Source organism: Paramormyrops kingsleyae, chromosome 17 (genome assembly GCF_048594095.1).
Source record: "Paramormyrops kingsleyae isolate MSU_618 chromosome 17, PKINGS_0.4, whole genome shotgun sequence".
Classification (NCBI taxonomy): Eukaryota; Metazoa; Chordata; class Actinopteri; order Osteoglossiformes; family Mormyridae; genus Paramormyrops; species Paramormyrops kingsleyae.
In genome coordinates this window covers 2,297,709-2,321,125 of record NC_132813.1, presented here as the reverse complement: position 1 = coordinate 2,321,125, position 23,417 = coordinate 2,297,709, and the positions used below count along the sequence as shown (strand labels likewise).

The following is a 23,417-nucleotide window of genomic DNA, read 5'->3' as shown; positions in this document are numbered from 1 at the left end:
TCAGTGTGGCGTGGCTTTCTCATCCCTGGGGGGGTCTGTAGCTAGGATTACATGGATCCACGAATTGCTGGGGGTTTTGCGGTGGGGTTAGTAAATTTACAAAAATATATTCCTTCGAAGTTTTATGACCCTTGTGAACTGATGTCTGAGGCTGGTTCAATCAGAAATGTGCATGTCCATTTGATCATTAAATTATTCACGGATTAACCAATGATATATATATATAAAACGTTGTCTAAATCAAGTAAATAGAAACGCTATTCTTGCCATTGAGATAAACTCTCTCCTTTATCGATCAAAATAAACGAAACTGAAGACACGCCAGAGTTGTGTCTTTTCCTTAATCTCGACTATTTTAAATGTCCACAGCTCCTCACAATCCCTCCTTCTGTTCGCATCTGAAAAACGTGAAATGGTCAAACTTATGATATCGCCGATTCATCCCTCAGTGCCCCCCTGCGACCGTTTTACCGGTTTGTTAGATTTTTGTTTGACGTAAACCGGTCGGAGCTCATCAAAAGGGTCGTGAACCCCTGTTCTAAAGTAATGGTGCAAGCGAGCCCGGCGTTGTTTATTCTTGGGACCCACAGCCCCCATTACACGCGCGCACACGCGTCCCGGACGGGGGCGCACGTGCAGCCCAGCCAGCGGCGCGTTTCTGCTGCTACTGTACCGACTCGTCACAGAGGAGGGATGTGACACGGACCGAGGACAGGCGGCACAAGTGACCTTCCCTCTGTCCAAACAAGAACAATAAAAGCAAGGGACAGATGAACAGAGGCACGGCGGACGGCTAGTGCCCACAGAATCGGGTTGGAAACGGGTCTCTCCACCTTGCGGTGTCTGTCTGTCTGTCATGTGCGATATGCAATACAGCGGGGAAACGTGAATGCAGCGAGCACTGGAGGAGTGGTGCCGAGCCGCACGAAACCTCTTTGCTGACCGGCATGTTCTACTTCCAGTGAGACACAGATTAATTACAATAGTGCTGCAATGGCACCCGATGACCTGTGGATGGCACTGTGGGAGCCGTTACAGTCACACTTGACCATTTCCTCTGCGTTTCATAAGATCTGGCCCACCCGTAGCAGATGTGTAACGGGGGAGTCTGGTTTCTATGGAGTGCAGTCTGGGAGTGGAACTGACACGTCCACAAGAGTATGGGGTTAGAGCCCCTTTGATCTGCAATTCCCGCTGGGAGATCAGTGACCAGCCGCTCCTGGGGGGGTTGCCAGGGGTAATTACGTAAACGCTTATTCGGTGAAATTATGATACAGACTGCTGCACTGTTTTTTTAAAGTCAAGCTGAGATTTTCAATTCAACTCTTTTCTAATGAGCTCATTGAAACAACTGCGGTCTAATGTTTTTTTCTCATTTCTGGCGAAAACATCTTTATTCTGTAATTAGCTGCACAGACTGATGGTGCCATCTGGTTTGCGTTTGCGTGTGTCTGTTTAATGGTGCTCATTACATCTGTCTCCAGTGTCTAACATGAAATATCCATTTGGTAAATATTGTGCCAAAACAAGAAAGTCACTAAGCATGGTCACTGGTCCTGCTCCTTGCCATCAGACTAGGGTCAATGTTTATTCTGGTTTCACTCTCTTAGCTATGGAAATACTTAGGCCTATAACTAAGTGGCACCAGACCATCTGTGATGTCCAGCCCTGGGAGAGATCAGACCCACGGGGATGCGGTCATTTCAAGGTGCTGTGATGGAGAGAAACTGCTGATTCCAGCAGAGTGTAATGATGCAGGTGCAGTCCAGCGTTAGGGACACTGTGATACAGCAGGAGGGGGCAGCCCTGCTGTCTGAAGGTGTCTGGCAGCCCTGTGGGGGCGGCTTCTTGCTGGATCGTGGTTCTGCTCCTGGACTCCGCACTGCATCTTCCCTTGTGCTTGTTTTTGACCTAAATGCTTAGTCCTCTGCTTGTGGGAAAACCTTCCGGGAGCAAGCTGTTCATTGCTGTTGGGGAGGGGTCTTTAGTGCTGAAAAGCAGACATCTTTGCCTCAGCTGACCGCCACATTCTCCACATCCTCACCAAAACAGGAAAACAAGGTGGCAGGACCAGAACTGCTGCGGTGAGAATGCCCTGCCAGATGTGGGTGTTGCGTGTAAAAGAACGACACACATACACACAAAGGACAGAGACACATTTCGTCAGAACACAGACAAGCACTCAGGGGCAAATTAACTCATCGGCTATCTTTGGCTATAGCCCAGGGTTCTGGCAAACATCAGGACCTTCCCCTACCTCAGGAAAAACGGAACAGTTAATAAAACCAGCACCATCTGAGTGTCCATGCTGATGTCTGGCTAAGGCCCCGAGATAAGTTAATCCACCCTGTCTAACACTGTCTGGTCGCCTTTGCAGATTCTTGTCACTCAGATTTCTTGCAACTTTGGCTTCATAAATAAGCCTCACTCAGATGGCTTCATGAGACTGATGTTTCTCTTTTTCTGTCATCATTTTTATCCCCTCAGATCATTAAAGCAGAACATTCTTTTCTTTCATCATGTTTGATTGAATATTTCTTTGTCCTTGCTCTGGCCTCAGTCACTGCTGACGTTTTTGGATGTCATTCGTCACCCCAGCTGTATCCACAGACAGGAAGTAAATCCGTGTCTGCTTTTAGGGGTGATGTGGCGCTCTAATCTTTCCCTTCATTGGCTCGGTGACCCAGCGTTGGCATGGGGACACATCGACCTCACAGATCCGCCACTCCCACCTGCAGCTGGCAGAGAAGATCACCCATCCAGAGTCACACTTTACAGCATGAAATGTTCCGGACAGAAAGCCGATGATGAATGCTGGTCGCTGGGTGCTGAGTCTAAACAGGATCCACAGTAAGATTTTTTTTCGGGGGTATTTTCTGTGAACTGTCATGATGTATGACCCAGACAGAGGAAAGTGGCTGTGCTGGATGTCAACCCTGGTACATTTGGACAGTGTGCAGTAAATCACAGTATAGAGAGTGCAGGCATTGATTACACCCCTGAGATTCATTTTCACATGGCTTTGTTATTTGAGTTTTTGGTGCCATCACACCCGGACATACACGGTTTCTGAAACTTCACAAATGCTTCAGAGTAACTTTCAAGCATTACATATATATTAGGGTTTTTTTTAAAAATGTGTATAGGCTACTTAAGGCAGTAACACGCACAGGTTAAAGGTTTTCTTTACAGTGTCTCAAAAATGCATCTAAGTGTCTGGAGGTCTGATCCCACAGAGGTTTTAGTACCTGGGGGCGTTTAATATCGCCGATGGTTTCATATAGCCTGAGAAAAAATTTCACACGGAAACGAAGATTCTAGAGAAAAAAAAAATCAAGTTTAATGATTTTATTCAGAAGGATCATTTTACGCTTGGATCTGGTGCTGTATTAAAGAATGCATTCATTTCGTGAAAGCGTTCCTGAGCTCAGTCTTGGGAATTAATAAATGTCAGCTGACATCTTATGCTGCGCCCAACATATTTACGGTGTCCCACTTTTCAGCAGAGCACCATACACCCCATTGTAGGCAGCAATTTATGACTTAATCATCGGAGGCCGTGTCCAAGCGAACAATGACCATTCAGACGGCCAACGCCAGCCCGGGGGTTATACGGACAGACACATATATTGTCGTTTGGTGATCATGTTCCTGTTTCCAGGTCACAAGCTCCGGCCACAGAGTCACATAAATCTGATTTGTTAGAGCACTCCCCGGCGGTGCCCAAGACGGGACTGAAGGGCGGACAGCAAGGAAGGAAAAAGAGGAGTGGGAGGGGAAAGAGGGAGGGAGAAAAATAGGTAGAAGGAGGAGGGTACGGGAGTGAGCGGCGGCGTATGTCGGACAGGTGGGACGGCACCTGCGAGCAGAAGCGCAGTGACTACGCAGCGCTGCGGCTTTACGGAGGCGCTCTGCGGACGGAGGCACCGCGCTCGGCGCTTCGGCTCTGTAAGTCCGCGTCCTCCGTTACCGGCGCGCCCCCCCCCCCCCCCCGCCGCGCTTCAGCCACTTTGCATTTTTCGCATGTTGACGCAGGACGAAATGTACTGAAACAGCATGGTGAGGGATTAGATACTTCAGGCCGATGAAATCGCACATGCTGAAAGTGCTTCCCACGTTATCTGCCGCCTTGTTTGTTGTTTTTATCTAAATTATAAGTAATTCTGCGGGGGACATCGGCGTGCCGTTTTCGGGGGCTGCTGGATTTAAACAGAAACACGTCGGCTTGATCCCCGCAGTCCGGTGGGTTTGATAAAGTACCGTGCCGAGGTTTATAAATGAAATCGTTTTTTAAAAAGTGGCGAATGTTGTGTAATGGTGCTAATGATGTATAGCGGTGTGCTGTAAATCCCAGGGATGTAAAGTTAAGTAATTCGCGATTGCATGAACGAAAGACTGTCTTCGGGCGGACAGATGTAGTTTTGATCTCACAAAAATGTGTGAAGGCTCGGAAATTCGTGTATGGTATTGCATTATGCGATTTATCATTTAAATGGTCTGTTGTATTTTCGTGAAATAAATCGCACGATCTTAGAGAAACATTAAAAGCAAACTTTGGCTTTGTGGCTGCAGCCTGCAGTGCCGGAAGGCAATCTGATGAATGTACTGGGTTTATGCTGCGTGGTGCCGGCCGCCTTTGGGATAGGATCGCCCGGCGCTTCTTTCAGTCTGTCATTCATTCGCAGCTATGGCATGATGCGCACAAACGAACGGACAACAGTAGGCGAAAGACACAGAGATCCATTGTCTTCTCATAGTGTGTTGATCCCCCGCTTTTAAACTGATGTCTGTGTTATTGCAGTTATCAACTATCTCCAGGACGTAATGGACACAAATTCATTTGTAAGGTCAGGGTAGAGAGTGTTTGCCCCTAATCAGCGTAGTAGAAGAGATTCCTGCTTGAAATCTGCCTGCTCTCTCGCTATTTATGACTGCCACGTAAGCTTGTTATGGGTTATTGACCCTGTTACTGTGAGAATGTCACATACGCAGAAATGATCACAATCTTGGTACAAACAGCTGATTTGCTGCATTGTGGTCCATGTGCTAAAGACCACGGCAAGATGAAAACATAATATTTAATGCTGTCTGTGCTGATGTCAGCCCAGCGCCCCCAGATAAATTAATCTGACCCTGTTAAGGACCACGTGCTTAAGGACGTTGTAGGTCCTAAGCCTAACCTTTATGCCAACATATTACTGGGCTTCCCTCTGCTTTAAATTCACCACTCTGACTGGAATGGTGGTGATTATATAATTCTATTGTAATTCTGTCTGCTTGCACCAAGTCCTTCTGCATCCCTGAGGAAGATTGAGTACTTTACCTTGTCTGGGTTTGATGGGATTGGCTTTGTGTGGGTCCTTCAGCTAAAATAATCTGCCCGTGACGTGGAAGCAGAGTCCTTGGCACACTTCCGGGGAGCAGAGATGGGGCGAGGAGGGGGGGGGGGGAGGACAATGACAGTTGTGTCAACTCCCTTTTTTTAATAGAAATTTTCAGATGGTACCAGTCTTACTGAAACTGATCCTGGTTCACAGCAACCGGACCGGAAAGTTCTGTAAGCCTAAGGGCTGGTTAAAACAGCTCGCTGCCAAAATGTGTTTTTCTCTTTAAAATTGTCATTCCTGAGCCGTTCCCTAACTTTGCCAGGAGCCCGATCTTAATGACACTGCAGACTCTCCTTTCAAGTCCCTTTTCCTGGGCGTCCGTGAAAAATCACAGCTAATCAGTGACAGCTAATCAGAGAACATTCTGGAAAGCCAGTCAGGGACACCCTGGTCAAGGTGAATCGGGGGGGGGGGAGTCTGTTGGGTCATATTAATGCAGCTGAGCTTCCTATTTGGGGGGGGGGGGGGTGCAGGTGCAGATTATGCCATCGTATGTATAGGTTTCTAATGAATCTATATCTTGATGTCTGTAGATTGTGTCTACATCTCACACCTCATTTATACTCCTCCATGGGTGATTACCCCCCCCCCCCCCCCCCCCCCAGGACATATTTAAAGGCTGATTCTGTCCACCATTAATCTGTGGTCACAGGGGTCACCTGGGGTCAGTGTTCATCAGGGTTTGACGCTGAGGGTCACACAGCAGTCTTTGGAGCCTCCACTGGCTTCGCTTAATCGCGCCTAATGTGTGACGCTGCAGATGAGATGCTGTTACCAGGATGCCTCAGTCCTGCTCGTGACCAGACCGGTTCCTTCCAGCTAGTGTCTTTATTTCCTGACCCCCGCAAATGCGTACCTGTGCCTCGGTGACAGGTCGCCGCAGAGTGACAGCACACCCCCCGCTCTCAGCTCGGTGACAGGTCGCCGCAGAGTGACAGCACACCCCCCGCTCTCAGCTCGGTGACAGGTCGCCGCAGAGTGACAGCACACCCCCCGCTCTCAGCTCGGTGACAGGTCGCCGCAGAGTGACAGCACACCCCCCGCTCTCAGCCTATTACCCCCCTGAGTGGTTTAGCTCAAACTGAAGGCCCGCCCCCCCCAGGCGGAGAGTCCTCGGTCCTGGTGTCACCTGGGTATTAATCCAGCTATTTCCATAAGTTAGCTCAGACGACCATAGAGCTCTTAGGTTTCAAACCTCTGTTATGAAATTACTGAAATATCTCTTACCCATAATAAACTATTATTTAATGTCCCTGACGGCCCTAGGGGCCAGGCAACTAGGCTGCTTTTAATTTAATTCTTTTCCAAAATATTCTACTTTGTTGCACCGCCTCCCCTCCCTTTTGCACTGTGTGTGGGTTGGGTCATCCAGTGCACTGTGTGTGGGTTGGGTCATCCAGTGTACTGTGTGTGGGTTGGGTCATCCAGTGCACTGTGTGTGGGTTGGGTCATCCAGTGCACTGTGTGTGGGTTGGGTCATCCAGTGCACTGGGGATGGGTCTCCAAGCTGCTCTGGGGTGGGGGCCCTCCGGTGGCCGTTTTCCCACCTGCTGACCTCACCCCCTCCAACCTGCATGTCCCGCTTCTATTAGGGCATAACACCAGATCAGCGTTTTCTATCCCGCATATACAACTTAAAGAGGAAAAAAGGAGATAAAAAATAAACAAAGCATTTAATTTAATTTATGTATTATAATAATTCTTAATAATATTAATAATAACAATAGTATTATTTTTGTATTATTAATAGTAATAATAATAATAATATTGTTAATATTTCATTTTTTCCCCTATTGTCCCCAAGCTGTCTGATCTTTGCCCTGTTCCCATAGTTGTATTATTGGATGTTTGATGTTCCTGTTTGCATCGTAATAATAAAAAAAAAGGAAATGTGTAAAAGGACACGCGTGTATCATGTATGTTTATGTTTGGGGGGCATTGATAGATATCCTGAGCATTATTCCCAGGGGTGTCCTTGGGAAGTGCCTGAAGGGAGTGCTCTGTGATTAATGGCCAGACCTTGTTCTGTCAGGGATGTGCGGTGGGGGTGGGGGGATAGTTGAGTGGCGCGTAACTTTATGTTGCTCTTGGTTTCAGTTTCACAGAATAAGTTTCAGAAGAATAGAGCTCTGTGTCTGCGGTTTTTAGTCAGGTGTCGGTGTATGACGTATGAATAACAAGGAAATGATCTTTTGTATGATAATGTTGGTGATATGCAAGTGCATACGAACTAATCCCATTGTAATAGGTTAAGGAATAAAAAAAAATAATGCAGGCTGGCACAGTGACTCAGTGGGTGGCACTGTTGCCCTGTACCTTCAGGTTGCGGGTTCGAATCGTGACTGTCCTCTGTGGGTGATCAGCAGAGAGCATCACGCTCGGCACTTTGGATAAACACACCCCCTTCTGCCTCCAGCTGCACGCCCCCCCGCCTCGCCCCTGCTCATGGCCATGTGCGGCCGGCGCTGACCCATGGGCCGCTCGCCCTCCTCCCTGTCCACGCTGAAGCTGGGCAAGCTGAAGGTGGTTCGGCGCCAGCTACTGCAGCACTACCAACATCAGCCCTGCGTCTCCTGTCTGGCTGGCCTCTATGGCTGCCAGTGGAAACGGTACCAGCGGGCCCGGGCCCAGCCTGGAGAGTGCTGCTGCAGCAAGGTGGGGGCCGGGGGGAGACTGGGGTACACCTCCGGGGGGACAGGGGGGTGCATTTTCAAACATGCATTTTCAACAGCTAATAGTTAATAGCAGTTGCTGTTTTGAGCATCGATTTCTTTAAAACAAAGCACTGGGAAATCTCTGTGCAGATCGCATTGTGCAAATGCGGGAGTGGGTTTGCATACATTTACCTTAACGCTGTGCATGTCCCCTGCAGCTGGAGTGTGGCAGCGTCGGACTCATCCTGGTGACGTTTTGCATGACCCTGGTGCTGCTGTATTTCTGGAGCGAGGCTAAGAATGACTACAATGACTTTGACTGGTAGGCGTGGCCATAAGTGAACGGGTCACAACTGCACTATATCATTTTAAAATCTCTCCTCCTCTGTTCTGCAGGCTCACTTTTGGGGCACTGGGCTTCTGGTTCCCCTGGTCACTGGTCGTGCTTGCCATAGCAGCTGTGCTCTTTGCGTACATCGCCACCCTGTTGGTGAGGACAAGCCTCTGATGGTGTCTAAAGCTGCCTCGCATTCCCCTTTGGGCCTCGCTTTCCCTCCGGTCGTATATCCAGAGGGCATCCACATTTGTATGTGTGTGTTCCCACAGGTGCTGGCAGTTTGCTTGCTCACCAAGGGGCAGAGGCTGCACCTCCACTGGGGCCATAAGGTAACTGCTTCCTCAGCTGCTCTTCCTGTGCTCCCTCCCCTCCTCACTTCTCTCTTCACACTCTCCTAAAACCCTAGGTCAACCCCAGTACTGATTATTATTACTTTGGCCCCGCCCCCTGTGACTAACGCCCGTTCCTGATTGGCAGCTCGGCATCCTGCTGACGCTCTCCATCTCCATCAGCGCCACCGTCGTGCTGTCGGACCTCTGGCGCCAGGAATGGACGACGCTTCTCCTCTCTCTCCAGGCAGGTCGCCTGTCCGCCCACGCAGCCGCCATTTTGGGCGGGTGATTTTTCCACAAGTACAGAGTACAGCAATTATCGAATTTGCGTGGAAGTCCTGTGAAACAGAACTTTGATCTGGACTATAGCAGTAAAACTGGACGAACTTAAGACTTTCAAAAATACTAAAAGTAACGTGATTTTTATTATTCCTGTAAAAGTATTTTATTATACTCATGCGGAGGCGGGAGGTGTGGCCTTGCAGATTCGGACGCTGTCCCTGTGATCAGAAGGTTGCCAGTTCAAATCCCAGGGCCAGCAGAGTGATTTCACTACTGGGCTCCTGAGGAAGCTCCTTAATCGGCAGTAACACCTGGGACTGTCTGACCTGTTTTCTCAAAAATTTGCTTAATGTTTTGTATAAACATGTTTGTTAAATGAATAAAAAAGATTGGGGGAAAAAACAGGTATGTAACACAGTGAGACATCTCCCTTGGGTTGCCAGGTCACTGCTCCGTACCTCCACATGGGTGGAGTCACCCTGATGACGCTCCTGTCCTGGCCAGTAGCCTTTCACTTCTTCCGCATGAACAAAAGAGGTGAGATCCGAGTGTGGCACCAGTTTGAGAGTGTTATTTAGGCAGCCTTGGGGGTGGGGGGCTTGGGGGTCTCAGGTCCAGATGAAGTAACCGGGAGCAAACATGCATGTATGAAGTTCCGCGTGAGACTCCACGAGTGACAGTGACATTGTGAAAGGACAAGGAGCTAGGCTGGTGGCCGGCGGTGACAGTCTCCGGAGGACACCAGAACCCCCCCCCCCCACCCTCCTGACAGCTCGACCCCCCAACTTGGCATGTGTGTGAAGTCGTGCAAAGCAGAGGGATCCCGATTCCCGCACACCAGGAGGATCCACAGTCTCCTGACTTGTTTTTCTTTTAATTGAGTAGCAGTTTCTCAAACATCCTGGGTTCTCCTGTGTTTATCTTAAGCCTGACCCCCCCTCCCCCCAGTAGTGTGTAGCTACTGTGCCTGGGACATTCTGCCCCCCCCAGGACACGCTAGATAGTGCAGCATTCCCCGGACACCGTTCTAGGGGTCGTAGTCAATCCTTCACCCGCTTTTTGTGCTCCCATCCAGTACGGCAAGCGATGATTCTGGCCCTGTACCTGGCGATCCTCTTTGCCCTCTACCTGGTGCCCCTGGGCATGTACTCGCCCTGCATTAAGGAACAGGGCACCCTCAGACCCCCACCTGCCCTGATTGGACACAGGGGAGCCCCCATGGTAAGTGGGGTGGGGGGGTGTTGGTATGTTAATATGCCAGCATTGTTAAATCTGCAGAAGTCAGCTTTCACTTTGTAGGTTGTACAGGAATGAGCGATGACTCGTGTTCCTGCTCGTCTGTAAATCTAGTTGGATGTTTCGTCAGCTGTAGTGAGAGCAGGTGTGAGGGGGGGGAATCTCTGAGCCGATCTCTTTTCCTGAAAACAGCTTGCACCAGAGAACACACAGATGTCCTTCCAAAAGGCTGTGGAGGCTGGAGGAGAAGGCCTGGAGACCGACGTCGTAATCAGGTGATACTGAAGCCTGAGAAGATTGTCCGTCTTTAGGGGCTCAGTGCCCTTTTGTCCAGGGGAATCCCCTGGGCGTGTCACTCAGCGCATGGGTGTCTTCCTCTCGTCTCAGCTACGACGGTGTGCCCTTCCTCATGCATGACACCACGCTGAGGAGGACCACTAACATCCAGGAGGTGTTCCCCAACCGCACGTCATCCTTGGCCTCCATGTTCACCTGGAGTGAAGTGCAGCAGCTCAATGCCGGATCGTGGTTCCTCTCGGTCAGTGTCTGTCCCCCGAGGATCGTGGTTCCTCTCGGTCAGTCTCTGTCCCCCGAGGATCGTGGTTCCTCTCGGTCAGTCTCTGTCCCCCGAGGATCGTGGTTCCTCTAGTTCAGTCTCTGTCCCCCGAGGATCGTGGTTCCTCTCGGTCAGTCTCTGTTCCCCGAGGATCGTGGTTCCTCTCGGTCAGTCTCTGTCCCCTGAGGATCGTGGTTCCTCTCGGTCAGTCTCTGTCCCCCGAGGATCCTGCCTGAGGGAAAGTGTGATGTAGAGGCCAAGTGCAATAGAGGACTGACCTTCTTGTCCCGCTTCTCAGCGTGACCCCTTTGGGACTGCATCTTCTCTGGACCTGGATGACCAGGCTCGCGCCCGTAACCAGTCAATTCCCACACTGAGGGACTTCCTGGACTTGGCTGCAGACCATGGGACTCTAGTCATCTTCGACTTGCAGCGGCCACCCAAGGGCCACCCATATCACGATACCTGGATCAACCGTACCCTGGAGGTCGTCCTTAATGAGTCCTACATCCACTCCAGCCAGGTACATACAGACTAAATCGGTTTGGCTTTGCCTGCTGGATTTGAGATTGATGATTAGGTGGATACGGCTGTAGGAGGTGATGTGGGTTATGTGCATGGACTCAGGTGCTCTGGCTGCCGTCAGAGGAGAGGCAGCTGGTACACGAGTTGGACCCAGAGCTGCAGCAGACGTCAGGGAGCTGGGCTTCGCTGGACGAGCTGCAGGAAGACAACATTGTGAATCTCAACCTGCACTATAGCTCCATGTCACAGGAGCAGATCCAGTAAGCCACGCCTTCTGATATTTCCTCCAATCGTTGGTTAGGCTGGGCCATACCCAGGCCTTTCCTCCAATCGTTGGTTAGGCTGGGCCACACCCCAGGCCTTTCCTCCAATCGTTGGTTAGGCTGGGCCATACCCAGGCCTTTCCTCCAATCGTTGGTTAGGCTGGGCCACACCCCAGGCCTTTCCTCCAATCGTTCGTTAGGCTGGGCCATACCCCAGGCCTTTCCTCCAATCGTTGGTTAGGCTGGGCCATACCCCAGGCCTTTCCTCCAATCGTTGGTTAGGCTGGGCCACACCCCAGGCCTTTGCTCCAATTGTTGGTTAGGCTGGGCCATACCCAGGCCTTTCCTCCAATCGTTGGTTAGGCTGGGCCATAAGCAGGCCTTTCCTCCAATCGTTTGTTAGGCTGAGCTACACCTCCTGGGCTTTCCTCCAATCTTTCAGTCAAGAAGGCCACATCTGCCTCACCACTTTATACAAGTTGTCTGCTCATGAAAGTTTTTACTGTGAATGTTTCTCTTCCTGTTTTATGATGTAAATATTAAATCTTAATGAGCAGACTGTGAATTTTCCAGAGAGGATAATGAGACAGATGGCTATGGTGGCTTTTATGCTGCAGTACTTAAATCAGACTGCCGGGGGCGTGTACTGTATTCAGTGTGCCTGATTCCCAGAGGGTGATGTTAGGAGGACACTTTCTACTGTAGCGTCCTCTACTGGGAGGGAGATGGCACTGGTCAGCGCAGCAACCGTGCTGTCGGCACGGTCCCTGGGAGTCTAGTGACGGGGACATCTCCGCCGAGGGTTGGTGTTTTTGCAGCCATGAATGGCAGTATGTCAGTGTCGGTCTGTCCCTCCCTGCAGCTAAGGGGGTGCCAAACCGTGCTCAGGGGGCAGCGTGTGGCTCAGTGGGCTAAGTCTGTGTGCCTGTAATCAGAAGGTTGCCGGTTCAAACCCAGCCTCAGCACGTCTTCGGGTCCTTGAGCAAGACCCTTAACCCCCAGCTCCCTGGGCGCTGCTACAGGTGGCTGCCCTTCGTGGACAGCTTGCTCTACAAAGAGGGACAATTTCACCACGGAGATCAATAAAGTATCGATTATTATTATTATTATTATTATTATTAAACAATGAATTTTCCTAGGGCCCCCTGTTGGCCACAAACAGTCATTACACTAAATACAATAAATATGTTCCTTATTTAGCTAGCTCTGATCTAGCTGTTTAGTCTTTGGGTGGGAGCCAGGGATCCCAAATTGACTTTTTGAGTGGGGTCCCTGTCACTTACTAAGCAGCTTTATCTTCCCATCAGCAAATACGCGTCTGTGAACATCAGCACCAACCTCTATGTGGTCACTCAGCCCTGGCTCTACTCACTGGCCTGGTGCGCTGGGGCGCAGTCCGTCACCAGCAACGCCGTGCACGTGCTGAAGGCACTACAGCGCCCCCTCTTTCTCATGGTGAGGTCCTGCTCTGCGGCTAACCCACCCGTGACTCGTCACTTAGCGCAATCTTAAGTTAAGCCTTAAAGCCGGAGACATCCTCGTATGAGTCACTGCTCTTCTGCTGTTTTTAGGTCTGTGTCCCTATTTTAATCACTCCCCTTCTAATTAGACTCTCTGTTTGACTTCTATCCTGGGCACACTGTCCTCTAATTTAGTATAATCCCTACTCACCTTTATTTTTGTGCTTTGCTGTTCTGTACGTGCTCTTTTTGAGAAAATTATCCTACATGAGTCTAGGATAAACAGCAGATCCGCAAATGATCGTATTTCTTATCATTGATGTAACCCCAGCAATCTCTCAGTACTCAGACGGCCTGACAGGGAATCTGCTGATTCTGCTCCCTCCCCCCCCAGACTCCGAAACGCTACATCCTGATGTGGACCCTTACCGACGCTGCGTCTGCTGCGCTCATCCTGCTCGTATTTGTGTTCCACTGGTGAGCCCTGAGCCCCACCCAGCCCCCCCCCCCTGCTACCGATGAAATGCGCTACCGATTTCATACGTGGCTGTGGCTTCATTTCAGGTGGCAAGACAGGGGCCTGCCTTTCTGGTCAGACAGCAGACAGACAAATGAGAAGGGACCTTACAGCAAGTTCCGCACAGGTGAGGGCATGTCCTCCCAATTGGGTTGATTGGTGACTTTTAAATGGTAATGCTAACTAGTAGCTAATTAGTGCTACTTTTCTAAGAAAAACATTCTTTTAACAGCTGATATGTACCTCGAAAAACCCAGAGAGGTGACTTGTGTGCTTGATTTGAGCTTGAACCGTAGCTGCTGTAAATAGTGGTTACCACTGTGGACCAGCCGGTTTTGGCTTCCATCAGATATGTTTCCCAGTACAGTCTGACCATCTCTCACTTGACGTTTCCTGCCTCTGTCCTCTGACCCCTGGGTCTTCTGTCCCCTGCAGAGCTGAGTGACGTGTGGTCCGTCTCCAGCGTCAGCGTTCGGGGGGACTTGCGGAGTCAGCCGGCCACTCCCAACCTGGCCACCATCGCGGAGGAGGCCACAGTCAGAGCAAGCAGGCAGTGAGCATGTGGGAGCCTTCCTCCTCCTCCTCCTGTACGCCCATCGAAAACAATCTTTCACATGCTCTCCAGCCTATAAGTGGTGGTCATGTGACCAGAACTGGCCATGGACAAGTCTGGCTTTTCCGGCAGCAACCGAGGGATCCTCAAGCACACCAGCACAGCAAAGGAAGCTCTATTTCCATAAGTGATTTTTCATTTGCTGTCACTCCCAAACTCAGCCAAACTGCTGGTATCCATGGTAACGTCACCAAACCTTCAGAACCCTCTTTCGAGGCTACCATTCTTATCATGTCACTGTGGGAAGACCACTGTCCCAGAGATGCTCCCAGTCGTCTACCATGCAGTCTAAGGGCGCCCCCTAGTGCCCAGTCACATTGCTGCTTTGTAGTTTAATGCTTATTATCTGAGCATGTGCTGTAACATGACATCACAATGTTCAAATATATCAATCTGTTTTTGTCAAATTAAATATTTACTGCACACAGCAGCCATTAATGAGGTATGTAGGAGTGGGTTACCTGTCTGAGTGTGTATGAGTGAGCTCTCAGTACAGGCTGTAATGCCTTAGCTGTGCAAGCACAGCGTGACAAAACCACTCAGCTCCCAGGCTCTGAAATGTCAAAAAGGGACTTTCTGCACCATCATGTCGATTTTAGAGGCCCCCCGGGGGCCAGGTGGATACAGTTATGGGCCCAGGGCCTGATGGCATTAAACACCAGGGAAGTACTTTGCCAGCAATTCCCTCGGGATCAGAGCCGCTTAAAGCAGTGCTCAAAAAAGTCAGTATCCTATCATACTTGATTTTATTTTTCCTTAAGAATAAGAATATTATTCTTAAACTGACAATCTAGATATATAAAATAGTATTGATAAGATGTCTATCCGGCCACTTAATGCTGACATAGATCAGAGGTGGATCTGGGTCCTATCATTTGCATGTTTGGATGCCGCCCCTCTTATCCAGTATCCAATCAGACAGCTGTATTCTGTTACCTGCAACTAACTGGGCTTAAACAAAATGAGCTGGAACTGACACACGGTAAGTTAAGGAACAGGAGTGGCCACAGCCGGCTTTTAAACGCGGCGCGCTGTCAGGCGCTAACCACCTCGGCGTCGCGGTTTTCCCGTCCTGGGAAGCTGTCATATTGTTTTAACATCATTCCCTGAGTCTTTAAACCACGACAGTTCCTATAATGTAGCTAAGAAAACAAGTCTGGCCGAAAACAGACATTTGAATAAGTTTATTCTTTTTTATAAAACTGCTTCTTTTAAGATAAAACAATGTGCTTGTGGTAGAGGTGTGCCCCCTTTCAAATAAAAAAAATCAGCTTTCCAACTTGCTTATTTTTAATTTAATGTATATATATTAAAACTTTGTTAAACGTGAAACACACACACACACTAACATTAAATACAATGTAAACTCACCAGACCTGCATGCTACAAGGGCCGTCCAAACTTTTGCCTAGAGCCGTCTTGGCCTCGTTGCTATGGAGACCACAACACGTAAAAAGCCAAGAGGAGATGCTCTTGTAGAGGGTCTATATTTGTGTGTCACCCGGGGAGAAGTTTTGAAAAATGCATCTCAACTCGCTGTCGTTATTGAACGTGAAGCGATTATATTGACCTGTGAGCCAGTTCCACCAGTGGGGTATGACAGGATGATAGACCAGTTATTACACTTCTGAATGTTTCGAATAGACAAATATGAACTCAATGCCACAAACCCTTCATGACACAAAAAAGCCATTATGAGTACATTAACGGGAACAAGGCGGAAGAGCTTGCGCGGTTTACGGGACCTGAGTGACTGCAGCAGGTCATTCCATCAGCAATAAGCCGCTCAAACCACCTGGCGAGGCGGCGGCCATGTTTAATAGTCTCATTTTGAGTTCTGCATCCTAAAACTTAAAATACCTAAATTCACAAGTGGAAACCCTTTACAAAACAAACCTATTCTGAAACATTAAATAGCCACATATATGAATGTGAGTCCTAATGACAAAATAGCATAATTAAATTGTACAAAAAATTAAGGCTTTCAAACTTGAGTGAAATCATACAGATTACATTTAGTGATATGGATTTATAGCAATGTAACCCATATCAAATATATTTTAAATTGTTGCTTTTCCTGGTGTGGGGAGGGGGTGTCACATATGGGCAATTTGCAGAACATTTCTGATGCTGGTTGGTGGCATCAGAACCGAGTTCAGGTCATTCAGGCAATATAACCAGAATCTGTACTGACCCATTTGTCTATGTGTGTGACTTCATCAAAGGAGGAACTGTCTCAGTCACATGGGTGTGTCTCGAGGCTCCCCAGAAGGCCCTGATTGGCTAGCTGGCTTAACAGGGGGGTCACCGGGGAGGGCAGGTGAGAAGAAGAGGGAACAAGGGAGAAAGGGGAAGCTCAGAGGTAGTCATCCTCACTGGAAGGAGATGAGGGGGCGGGCTCGTCGATGTCAGAGCCAATGGTGCTGGGGGAGGGGCTTCGACTCATTCTCCATACACGGGCGGAGTAGGTGTGGCCCCAGCTGCAGGGCTGGCCCAGGGGGCGGAGCAGCCTGAGAAGCTCCATAGCTCTCAGCCAATAATCAGTTCACTTGCTGTTGACACGAGCACCCCGTTGTTTGCTCATGGTGGTCAGCATCTGGCTGATATACGAGGTCAGGAGGTCATCCATCTTGTAGCCCTGTGTGCAGACCGCAAATCGCAGGGGTTTTCACTATCGGGTTTCCTTTAACAAACATTTTCAATGAAGAAATTTCATTACTGAATTATCATTTGAACATCTGAAAGTAGGAGCCACCATGACCAGCTTCAGCTGGAACCGAAACCTGCTCTTCTAAACAGGCGGCTTCCTCACCAGCGAGGTCTCACAGAGCAACTTGCTGCCTCGGACCAGGTTGCCAATGGTGATGTGGAAGTATGTGTTCCCGCTGCTCCAGTTGGAGATCTTGGTGAAGGGGTGCGTGATCAGGATGTCCTGCAGGATCAATGCAGACGCACACAGCCTTGAACACACACACACACACGCACATAATCCTCGAACATAACAACAGAGTCTCAGTTACCTTGCTCTTTGGGTCGATGAGGCTGACGCCATGCTTGTTAATCGCTATCAGGAGGATCTCTGGGAAATTTGGCTCTGTAGTTTGCTAGAAAATAGTGTAGGCATTAATTGTTCTGGTGTTCTCATGGTAAACCCCGAACAGATGTGAAACACCCAGACAAGGTGACGACAGTGAAGCTCAATCACTCCTCTGGACACAAAAACATCCACAGCCATCCCGGAGGCAAACTGATTACCTTCACCTCGAAGAAGGCCGATCCAAACGTTGGCCACTTGAAAATGATTTTGAGGAACATCAGCTTGGCCTCCTCCCGTGATTTCCCAGCATGCTTGTTGAAGTACGCCACCACGGACTGCACAAACACATGGCAGAGATCTCTGTGTGACGTGGTGTTGTCCACACACAAAGAATGACTCTAAAGCGTTGGTTCTCAATCCATTTCCTGGAAGGACCCCCCGTGCCACAACATTCTCTTTCCAACCCACCTTAATCAGGTTAAGATGGCCCTTAATAGGCTAATAATGAATGTGGTAGGTTGAAAGTAGTGTGGGTGGAATGAAAACATTCTGGCAGAGGGTCCTCCAGGAACAGGACTGAGAAACACCACTCTAAAGATCATGCATGTGTGGAAACGCACTGTTCCATGAGTGATTGCGGAAGGATGGATTGATTGATGGACTAATGACTGGATGGATGGATGGACAGATGGATGGACTAATGACTATATTTAAGGATGAACGGCGAGTCCCGTGTCCGCTCACGCGTTTCCAGTCGTCAGGGGACATCTGCCTAATCAGGTCTTGAGGAACCAGCTCTCTCAGCATCTTGGGGATACTGGGGAAGTGAGACTTGTCGTCCTCGAACTTGACGCGGTAGATGAGTGCGGCCAGCTGGAAGATCTCGTCGCGCGAGCACTTGTGGTAGCCGCGCAGGTATTTGGGGAGCTCCTGAGGAGGACCGTGTGGGACAGGAGAGCCAGTTAAGGGGCAGCACTGTCTTCACAACACCGACGCTATTAGTGAAGGAAAATACACGGGGATCCAAAGACGAATCACCTGGTAGTAGTGAAAAATGGAATCTGCAAATGAGTCCTTCCCTGGGACAGTGTTGGTCCACAGTTTCTTCATGAAGAATACCTGGTAGGTCAATGAGGGCACTATGCCTAAAACAGACAGAGCACACACGCTGTTTAGGTGGGAAGAGCAGGGGAGAGAGCTGACCTGACTCTCAAAGAGGATTAAGCTGGATTAGGGCTTTACCATCCTTTACAGGCCGAGCTTTCTTGATCCAGTCCGTGAGGTGCCTGACGAAATCAAAGAAAAAATCCCCTTCTGGCACGCTGATCACCTGAAAAGCAGAGTCCAGCTTCAATCTCTTCACCCTCCAGCAGCCTCGTACACCAGCTTCATAAAGTCTGAGCAGAACGAGCCAGCTTCAGACGCTCTCTGCTTCCTCTCAGCTTCCTCGCAAAGCCTCCAGGACTCATTGTGACATCAGATTCCATCTCACCATGATCCTCATTGACCTTCTCGAATTGCCTCTTTCATTCCGGGTCCTACCTTGTCGGAGATCTTTACAAATAAGCTGAAGCCCTCGGAGGACTTCAACAGCAGGCGGCTGGAGATGTTCAGGCAGAAATCTTTGGCCTTTGTGCTTGACTCCACCTCAAAAGCCTACAACAAATTACAAAAAAAAAATCCATTATAAAAATTATTCCATTTTGCAATACCACTGTCCCATAACCCCAGTCAGACAATTACTTAGAAAAATTTGGAGAAATAATTAGAGGCAGATCTATTTAGAACAACTAAATTAGAATATAATTATCAGTGTTTTTCAGGCATATCCAATTAATTACAGAATCCATCCCCTCTGTAATCTCTGCCCATATAATTAGCACTTAATAACAGGATATTACAGTCTCTAAGAGCAGATAATGCTTCATCATGATTAGGGAGTGCTATTTTTTTGCCTGCAGAACACATTTCACTAATGGATTTTGTTACTGATATTAAATAACCTCCTTGGTACACATATATATTACAGGATAAAATTATAGCCCAGGGACATAATGTTCTAAAAGATGGCCAATTCAATCAGATAATGCAGGCTGGCAGGACCCTTTCATCTATTGGGTAATTCGGTGCTGATTTCATTTTGACCCAGAACTGGACCTGGTCTGGACAAGGATGTTCACCTCGTCTGTGTCGTCGGGGAAATACACTTTGTGGAAGATCTGCGTGGTCTTGTGCTGGATGGCCTCCACCTCCACCAGGTGGGGCGGATACTTCCGGGAGCCGTTTCTGCTTTCCACAAGTAGAAATTTCAGAGTCGTCAGTATAAGGCTGTGAGTCTAAAGCCAAACAGCGGGTACAGGTGTGCTGGGAGCCGGGAGGCTGCAAAAACGGCCTTGTACCTAAAAAGAGATGAATTTTACCGTGATATTTTAAGAATCAAACAAAGACAATGTATGCCGCAGCTACTGACGTAGGTGGGGAGGCAGAGGGTGAAGAGTCAGCAGAAAGCAGACCCACCGCACACATTCATCACTGCCACGGGGGGGGGGGGGTTCTGTACACACAGAGTGGCTTGATGCAGTCAGTCATTCCCAGGATGAGTCCTGTCAAGCACCCAGAAGATCTGGACGGTCCTCCCTACAAGAGTCACTGAGGTGTGCAGGTGAAATGCTACGAGGGGACATGCTGGGAGCAGAGTGCAGGTCACTGCGCGCAGGTCACCGCTAATAAGGTCAGATTCTTAGCTGATAGCCTGTAGCTGCACTATTAAAATGAGCCGCAGTGTTACAGACGCACGGTCTTACCTCAGGGCCTTTTGCAGGCGCTGCATGCAGTCCGAGGCCAGCGGGTGCTGCCTCTTGGCCTGTATGAACCTCTGAACATGGGGCAGCAGCAGGTTGCTGGGCGGAAACAGGCCCGTACAGAGCCAGAGCAGCTCCCAGCCCTTCTCCTCACTATACCTGCGCATAAAAATCCCATAATGCAACTGCAAAGAGAACAGCACATGCTACTTCCTCCACAGAGGTGGTTTTTCTGAGCTCGAGGCTTCAGCTAGAAGACCTGGAGACCCTTCACGTACTTTATATGGTTTTCTGTGAGCTGCTTCAGAATTTGGCAGTACATTTCATCCTTGAGTGGCTCTGCCTTCAAGGCCCCTTCGAAGATCTGGTCGGTGAGCTCATTCACGGACCGCATGCGCTTGGATGGGTAGTCGCCCATGTATTTCATGATGGGTGCAGAAACTAGTGTCAAGGAACAACACACCAGAGCCCTTGGGCGCGGAACATAACAGCTCAGCATATCTGAGGTTTTCACGCTGATGGACGGTGACACCGATGACCATCGATGTCAAGGATGCGAGACCAATGATGCCGTTGAGACTTTGGTGGAGCAGCTGATGAGATCCAGGACATGCAGGGATTGGCAGCACCTCGAGAGGAGAGTGCAGGAAAGGATATTGATGAAGGCCATGCAGGCTTCCTGAGACAGCTCCTCGTGGCTGAGAACCTTCTTCAGCAGCGGCTGCTTGATGGGCTCCCGGGTGCAGCACCACATCTTGTCTTTGCCGCGGTTCTTGGTGATCATGACACGGCTCAGCGTGTGTTTGGGGGGGGGCCTGGCAGGGGGGTACCGGAGAGAAATGAAGGTAAGAAACCGGTAGGAATAAAATGAAGAACAACTGAAAGTGCAGCCTGGGGTCAGGAGGACACCTGAAGTAGTCGTAGGAAAACTCTTCCAGAGTGTAGGGCTTGATGCGCTCCTCGCTGTCAGCCATGGACAGCTGGGTCAGTCGTATGGACTTCTGGCGCTGGTCTGGGGTCATAGTGACCAGGGCCTAAGCCGCAGGGAGAGGGGAAGAAATGCCGTGAGAGGGGGCTGCAAATAAAACTATATTCATTCAGTTCAATTGGGTTTCATGTGATACCATTTGGGTTCAGGGTGGACTGGTAACTGACCACAACGTCAGGCTGGGGCCTGGTGATGGTGGGCAGCACATAGACACAGTCGGCCGGGAAGTCGCCCCTCTGCTTGGTCCGGTCATTGATGCCATGTGCCCAGCCAGAGCTCATGACCTGTTCCCCGGTGTCCTGGTCCAGCAGGATGAGGTCCCCCTTGAGGAAGCTCAGGAACGTGGAGTCATCCCCAGCTACATGCCAGGGAACCATTCATACCATATCATCCACTGCACTGGGGGGGGACACTAGGTGGCATGTAGTTATTTGTCAGGAGCTATGAGGCACTAACTGGGATTGGGGTTGTCATGCAGAGCCACAACGAACTTTGACCTCCTCCTCAAGCCCTCCAGGAAGGTGACCACCAGGTCGCGGATGTCCTCTGCATTGTTGGAGGTGAAAGTGTACTCGTCCCCCTTGATGGTGGCCAACGTGAAGCTATGTCCTTGTAGCTTCCCCCCCCTGTTGGGGAAGGAGGGGACACCAGTTTGTGCCACAGGTGGCTGGACTCCCAGAAGCCTTCACCCAGACTCAGAACCTACCAACAGTACTACTCTCTGGAGAAACAAGGAGTACGGAACTCTTAAGACTAATGTAGCCTAAATATACAAGCGGACGGAGGGTTGCAGGTTAAAAATGAATAGCAGTAAAGCGTATTGCGCCAGTTGGTGATGTTTGGTAATCTGACATTCCTGGAACATGGAAGGAACAGACAGGAACACTGAAGACGCCAGGATGACGGTGTACCTGCTGCTGGACACGGCTGTGATCTCGGGGAAGGAGAGCTCCAGCAGCACCTGCTCCTGCTCATCCACAAAGTAAACCCCTGTCCAGTTCACTGCCACAATCACGTCGTTCTTAGGCAGGCTGGGCCCTGAGGGAGCAGGACATCAGCATTAGCTTGCTAAACACACGCAAGGACATATGATCTTAGAGCAGCTGTCGCTGAAAAGTCACTGTACCTGAAAATTTGAAGGCCTCGTAAAACCGGGAAAACAGTAAAGGCCACTTGTATCGGGCAAAATCCACCACTTCCTCCTTGACCTTCTGGGGGTCCATCCTCTTTTGAGCATAGATTCCCTGGAGAATCAATGGCCAAACAGGAAGTGAATGGGCAAAACAGTGCAGGGCTGTTCTTGCAAAAGTGCATATCATGTAGGACAAACTAACCCACTGTGTAGTTGTCCATCACCAGCTGGTTACCCTTGAGGGCAGGGTATAGTTGGACAAAACATTATTTTTTGCTGGCTCATAGAAAAACCGGTTTATGCCTGCAGAGAGTGTTTGAGTCTAAGTCCATTTATAAACGTATTATTTTTGCCGATTTCCTTGCTACCCCTGCCTCTGTCCTGCGTAGCTGTGTGTACGCACAGGAGGCCAAGCTACAGAGGTGCATCATGGGATACAGCATCATGGGATACAGCATCATGGGATACAGCCTTCACACCTTCTTGTGTGCTGCCATGATGAACTGAGCCCACTTCTCGAGGGTGCGGGTGGAGCTGATCTCGCGGTCGGGGATGTAGGACGGGATGAGGCTGAGCAGACGCTCCAGCAGGATCTCGGAGCCGTAGTCCACGTAGTACTGCTGGGAGGCCAGCTCTGCCAGGTCCTCCTCCTAATGTGGGGAGATGGAACTGCATCACGCATGCAGTGCACCCTCTCAGACATACCATTCATGGGGCCTGAGGTAAATCATTCTAATCCAATCTGTTTCTTAACCACATCCTTAGGGACCCCGAGACAGTCCATGCTTTTAGGAGCTGGGGGGGAGCAATGATGAAAATGTGAACCGTCTGGGGGTGTCCGAGGACCAGGTTGGGAGACTGTTCTAATCAAGCAAAGATGTTAAATGACATATCCAGTAGTGGTAAAATCTCTGGTTTCTATACTCTATAGATTTATGGGGGTAAATCCCCCCGTCAGTTTGAGTATGGGGGAACCCAGTAAGCGGGTCTCATGGAGCCACTCACCCGGTCGCAGCGGTACTCTCCGAACTTCACACCGCGAACGATCTGCTGGTAGATCAGGTTGGTGGCCACATTGTCTTCGGCAGGGATGTGCCAGGGTGTGAAGATCTCCTTGCGGAAGAACAGCCTCCAGGGGGCGTTGCGCTCCTGGGCGCCCTGCTCCTTGGCGTACTGCTCACACTGGGACACGGCGTCCATCACGTGATCATTCCCGCTGCCCAGCGAGGACACCTTTTGGCAGGGACATGTATGGTGGGTATGATGAGTATGACGAGTATGATCTGAAGAACACCCA

At 49.7% G+C, this 23,417-nt stretch overlaps 2 protein-coding genes across 9 annotated transcripts in view; one reads left to right on the top strand and one right to left on the bottom strand.

Moving 5' to 3' along the window:
• The first annotated feature begins 2,759 nt into the window (after positions 1-2,759).
• Positions 2,760-14,600, top strand: gdpd4a (glycerophosphodiester phosphodiesterase domain containing 4a). 4 transcript variants are annotated; one of them, XM_023792450.2, is made up of 16 exons: positions 2,760-2,850; positions 7,804-8,042; positions 8,260-8,363; positions 8,438-8,531; positions 8,648-8,707; positions 8,856-8,954; positions 9,436-9,529; positions 10,068-10,213; positions 10,421-10,503; positions 10,616-10,766; positions 11,083-11,307; positions 11,412-11,569; positions 12,880-13,027; positions 13,427-13,509; positions 13,597-13,676; positions 13,985-14,600. In XM_023792450.2, the coding sequence occupies exons 2-16, from the start codon at positions 7,860-7,862 to the stop codon at positions 14,104-14,106; spliced, it is 1,830 nt and encodes a 609-aa protein (XP_023648218.2). In that variant the 5' UTR covers positions 2,760-2,850; positions 7,804-7,859; the 3' UTR covers positions 14,107-14,600. The 4 variants fall into 4 exon arrangements, with proteins under 4 accessions (XP_023648218.2, XP_023648216.2, XP_023648217.2 ...); XM_023792448.2 differs by lacking the exon at positions 2,760-2,850 and adding an exon at positions 3,588-3,948; XM_023792449.2 differs by lacking the exon at positions 2,760-2,850 and adding an exon at positions 4,014-4,242.
• A 731-nt stretch (positions 14,601-15,331) lies between these two features.
• myo7aa (myosin VIIAa) overlaps positions 15,332-23,417 on the bottom strand; it is a 35,504-nt gene continuing 27,418 nt past the window's right edge. For 3 of the 5 annotated variants that reach the window (XM_072701421.1, XM_072701418.1, XM_072701419.1), the window contains 19 exons: positions 23,126-23,353; positions 22,600-22,770; positions 22,115-22,232; positions 21,900-22,026; positions 21,445-21,614; positions 21,156-21,346; positions 20,910-21,034; positions 20,658-20,815; positions 20,279-20,432; positions 20,004-20,159; positions 19,380-19,488; positions 18,742-18,855; positions 18,442-18,529; positions 18,238-18,344; positions 17,944-18,129; positions 17,418-17,534; positions 17,183-17,266; positions 16,975-17,094; positions 15,332-16,800 (listed from right to left, as the gene is read on the bottom strand). In XM_072701421.1, coding sequence (XP_072557522.1) covers positions 16,708-16,800; positions 16,975-17,094; positions 17,183-17,266; positions 17,418-17,534; positions 17,944-18,129; positions 18,238-18,344; positions 18,442-18,529; positions 18,742-18,855; positions 19,380-19,488; positions 20,004-20,159; positions 20,279-20,432; positions 20,658-20,815; positions 20,910-21,034; positions 21,156-21,346; positions 21,445-21,614; positions 21,900-22,026; positions 22,115-22,232; positions 22,600-22,770; positions 23,126-23,353 — 2,616 coding nt within the window. In that variant the 3' untranslated portion in view covers positions 15,332-16,707. The remainder of the gene's footprint in view (positions 16,801-16,974; positions 17,095-17,182; positions 17,267-17,417; positions 17,535-17,943; positions 18,130-18,237; positions 18,345-18,441; positions 18,530-18,741; positions 18,856-19,379; positions 19,489-20,003; positions 20,160-20,278; positions 20,433-20,657; positions 20,816-20,909; positions 21,035-21,155; positions 21,347-21,444; positions 21,615-21,899; positions 22,027-22,114; positions 22,233-22,599; positions 22,771-23,125; positions 23,354-23,417) is intronic. The other 2 variants (XM_023792452.2, XM_072701420.1) reach the window with 1 other exon arrangement.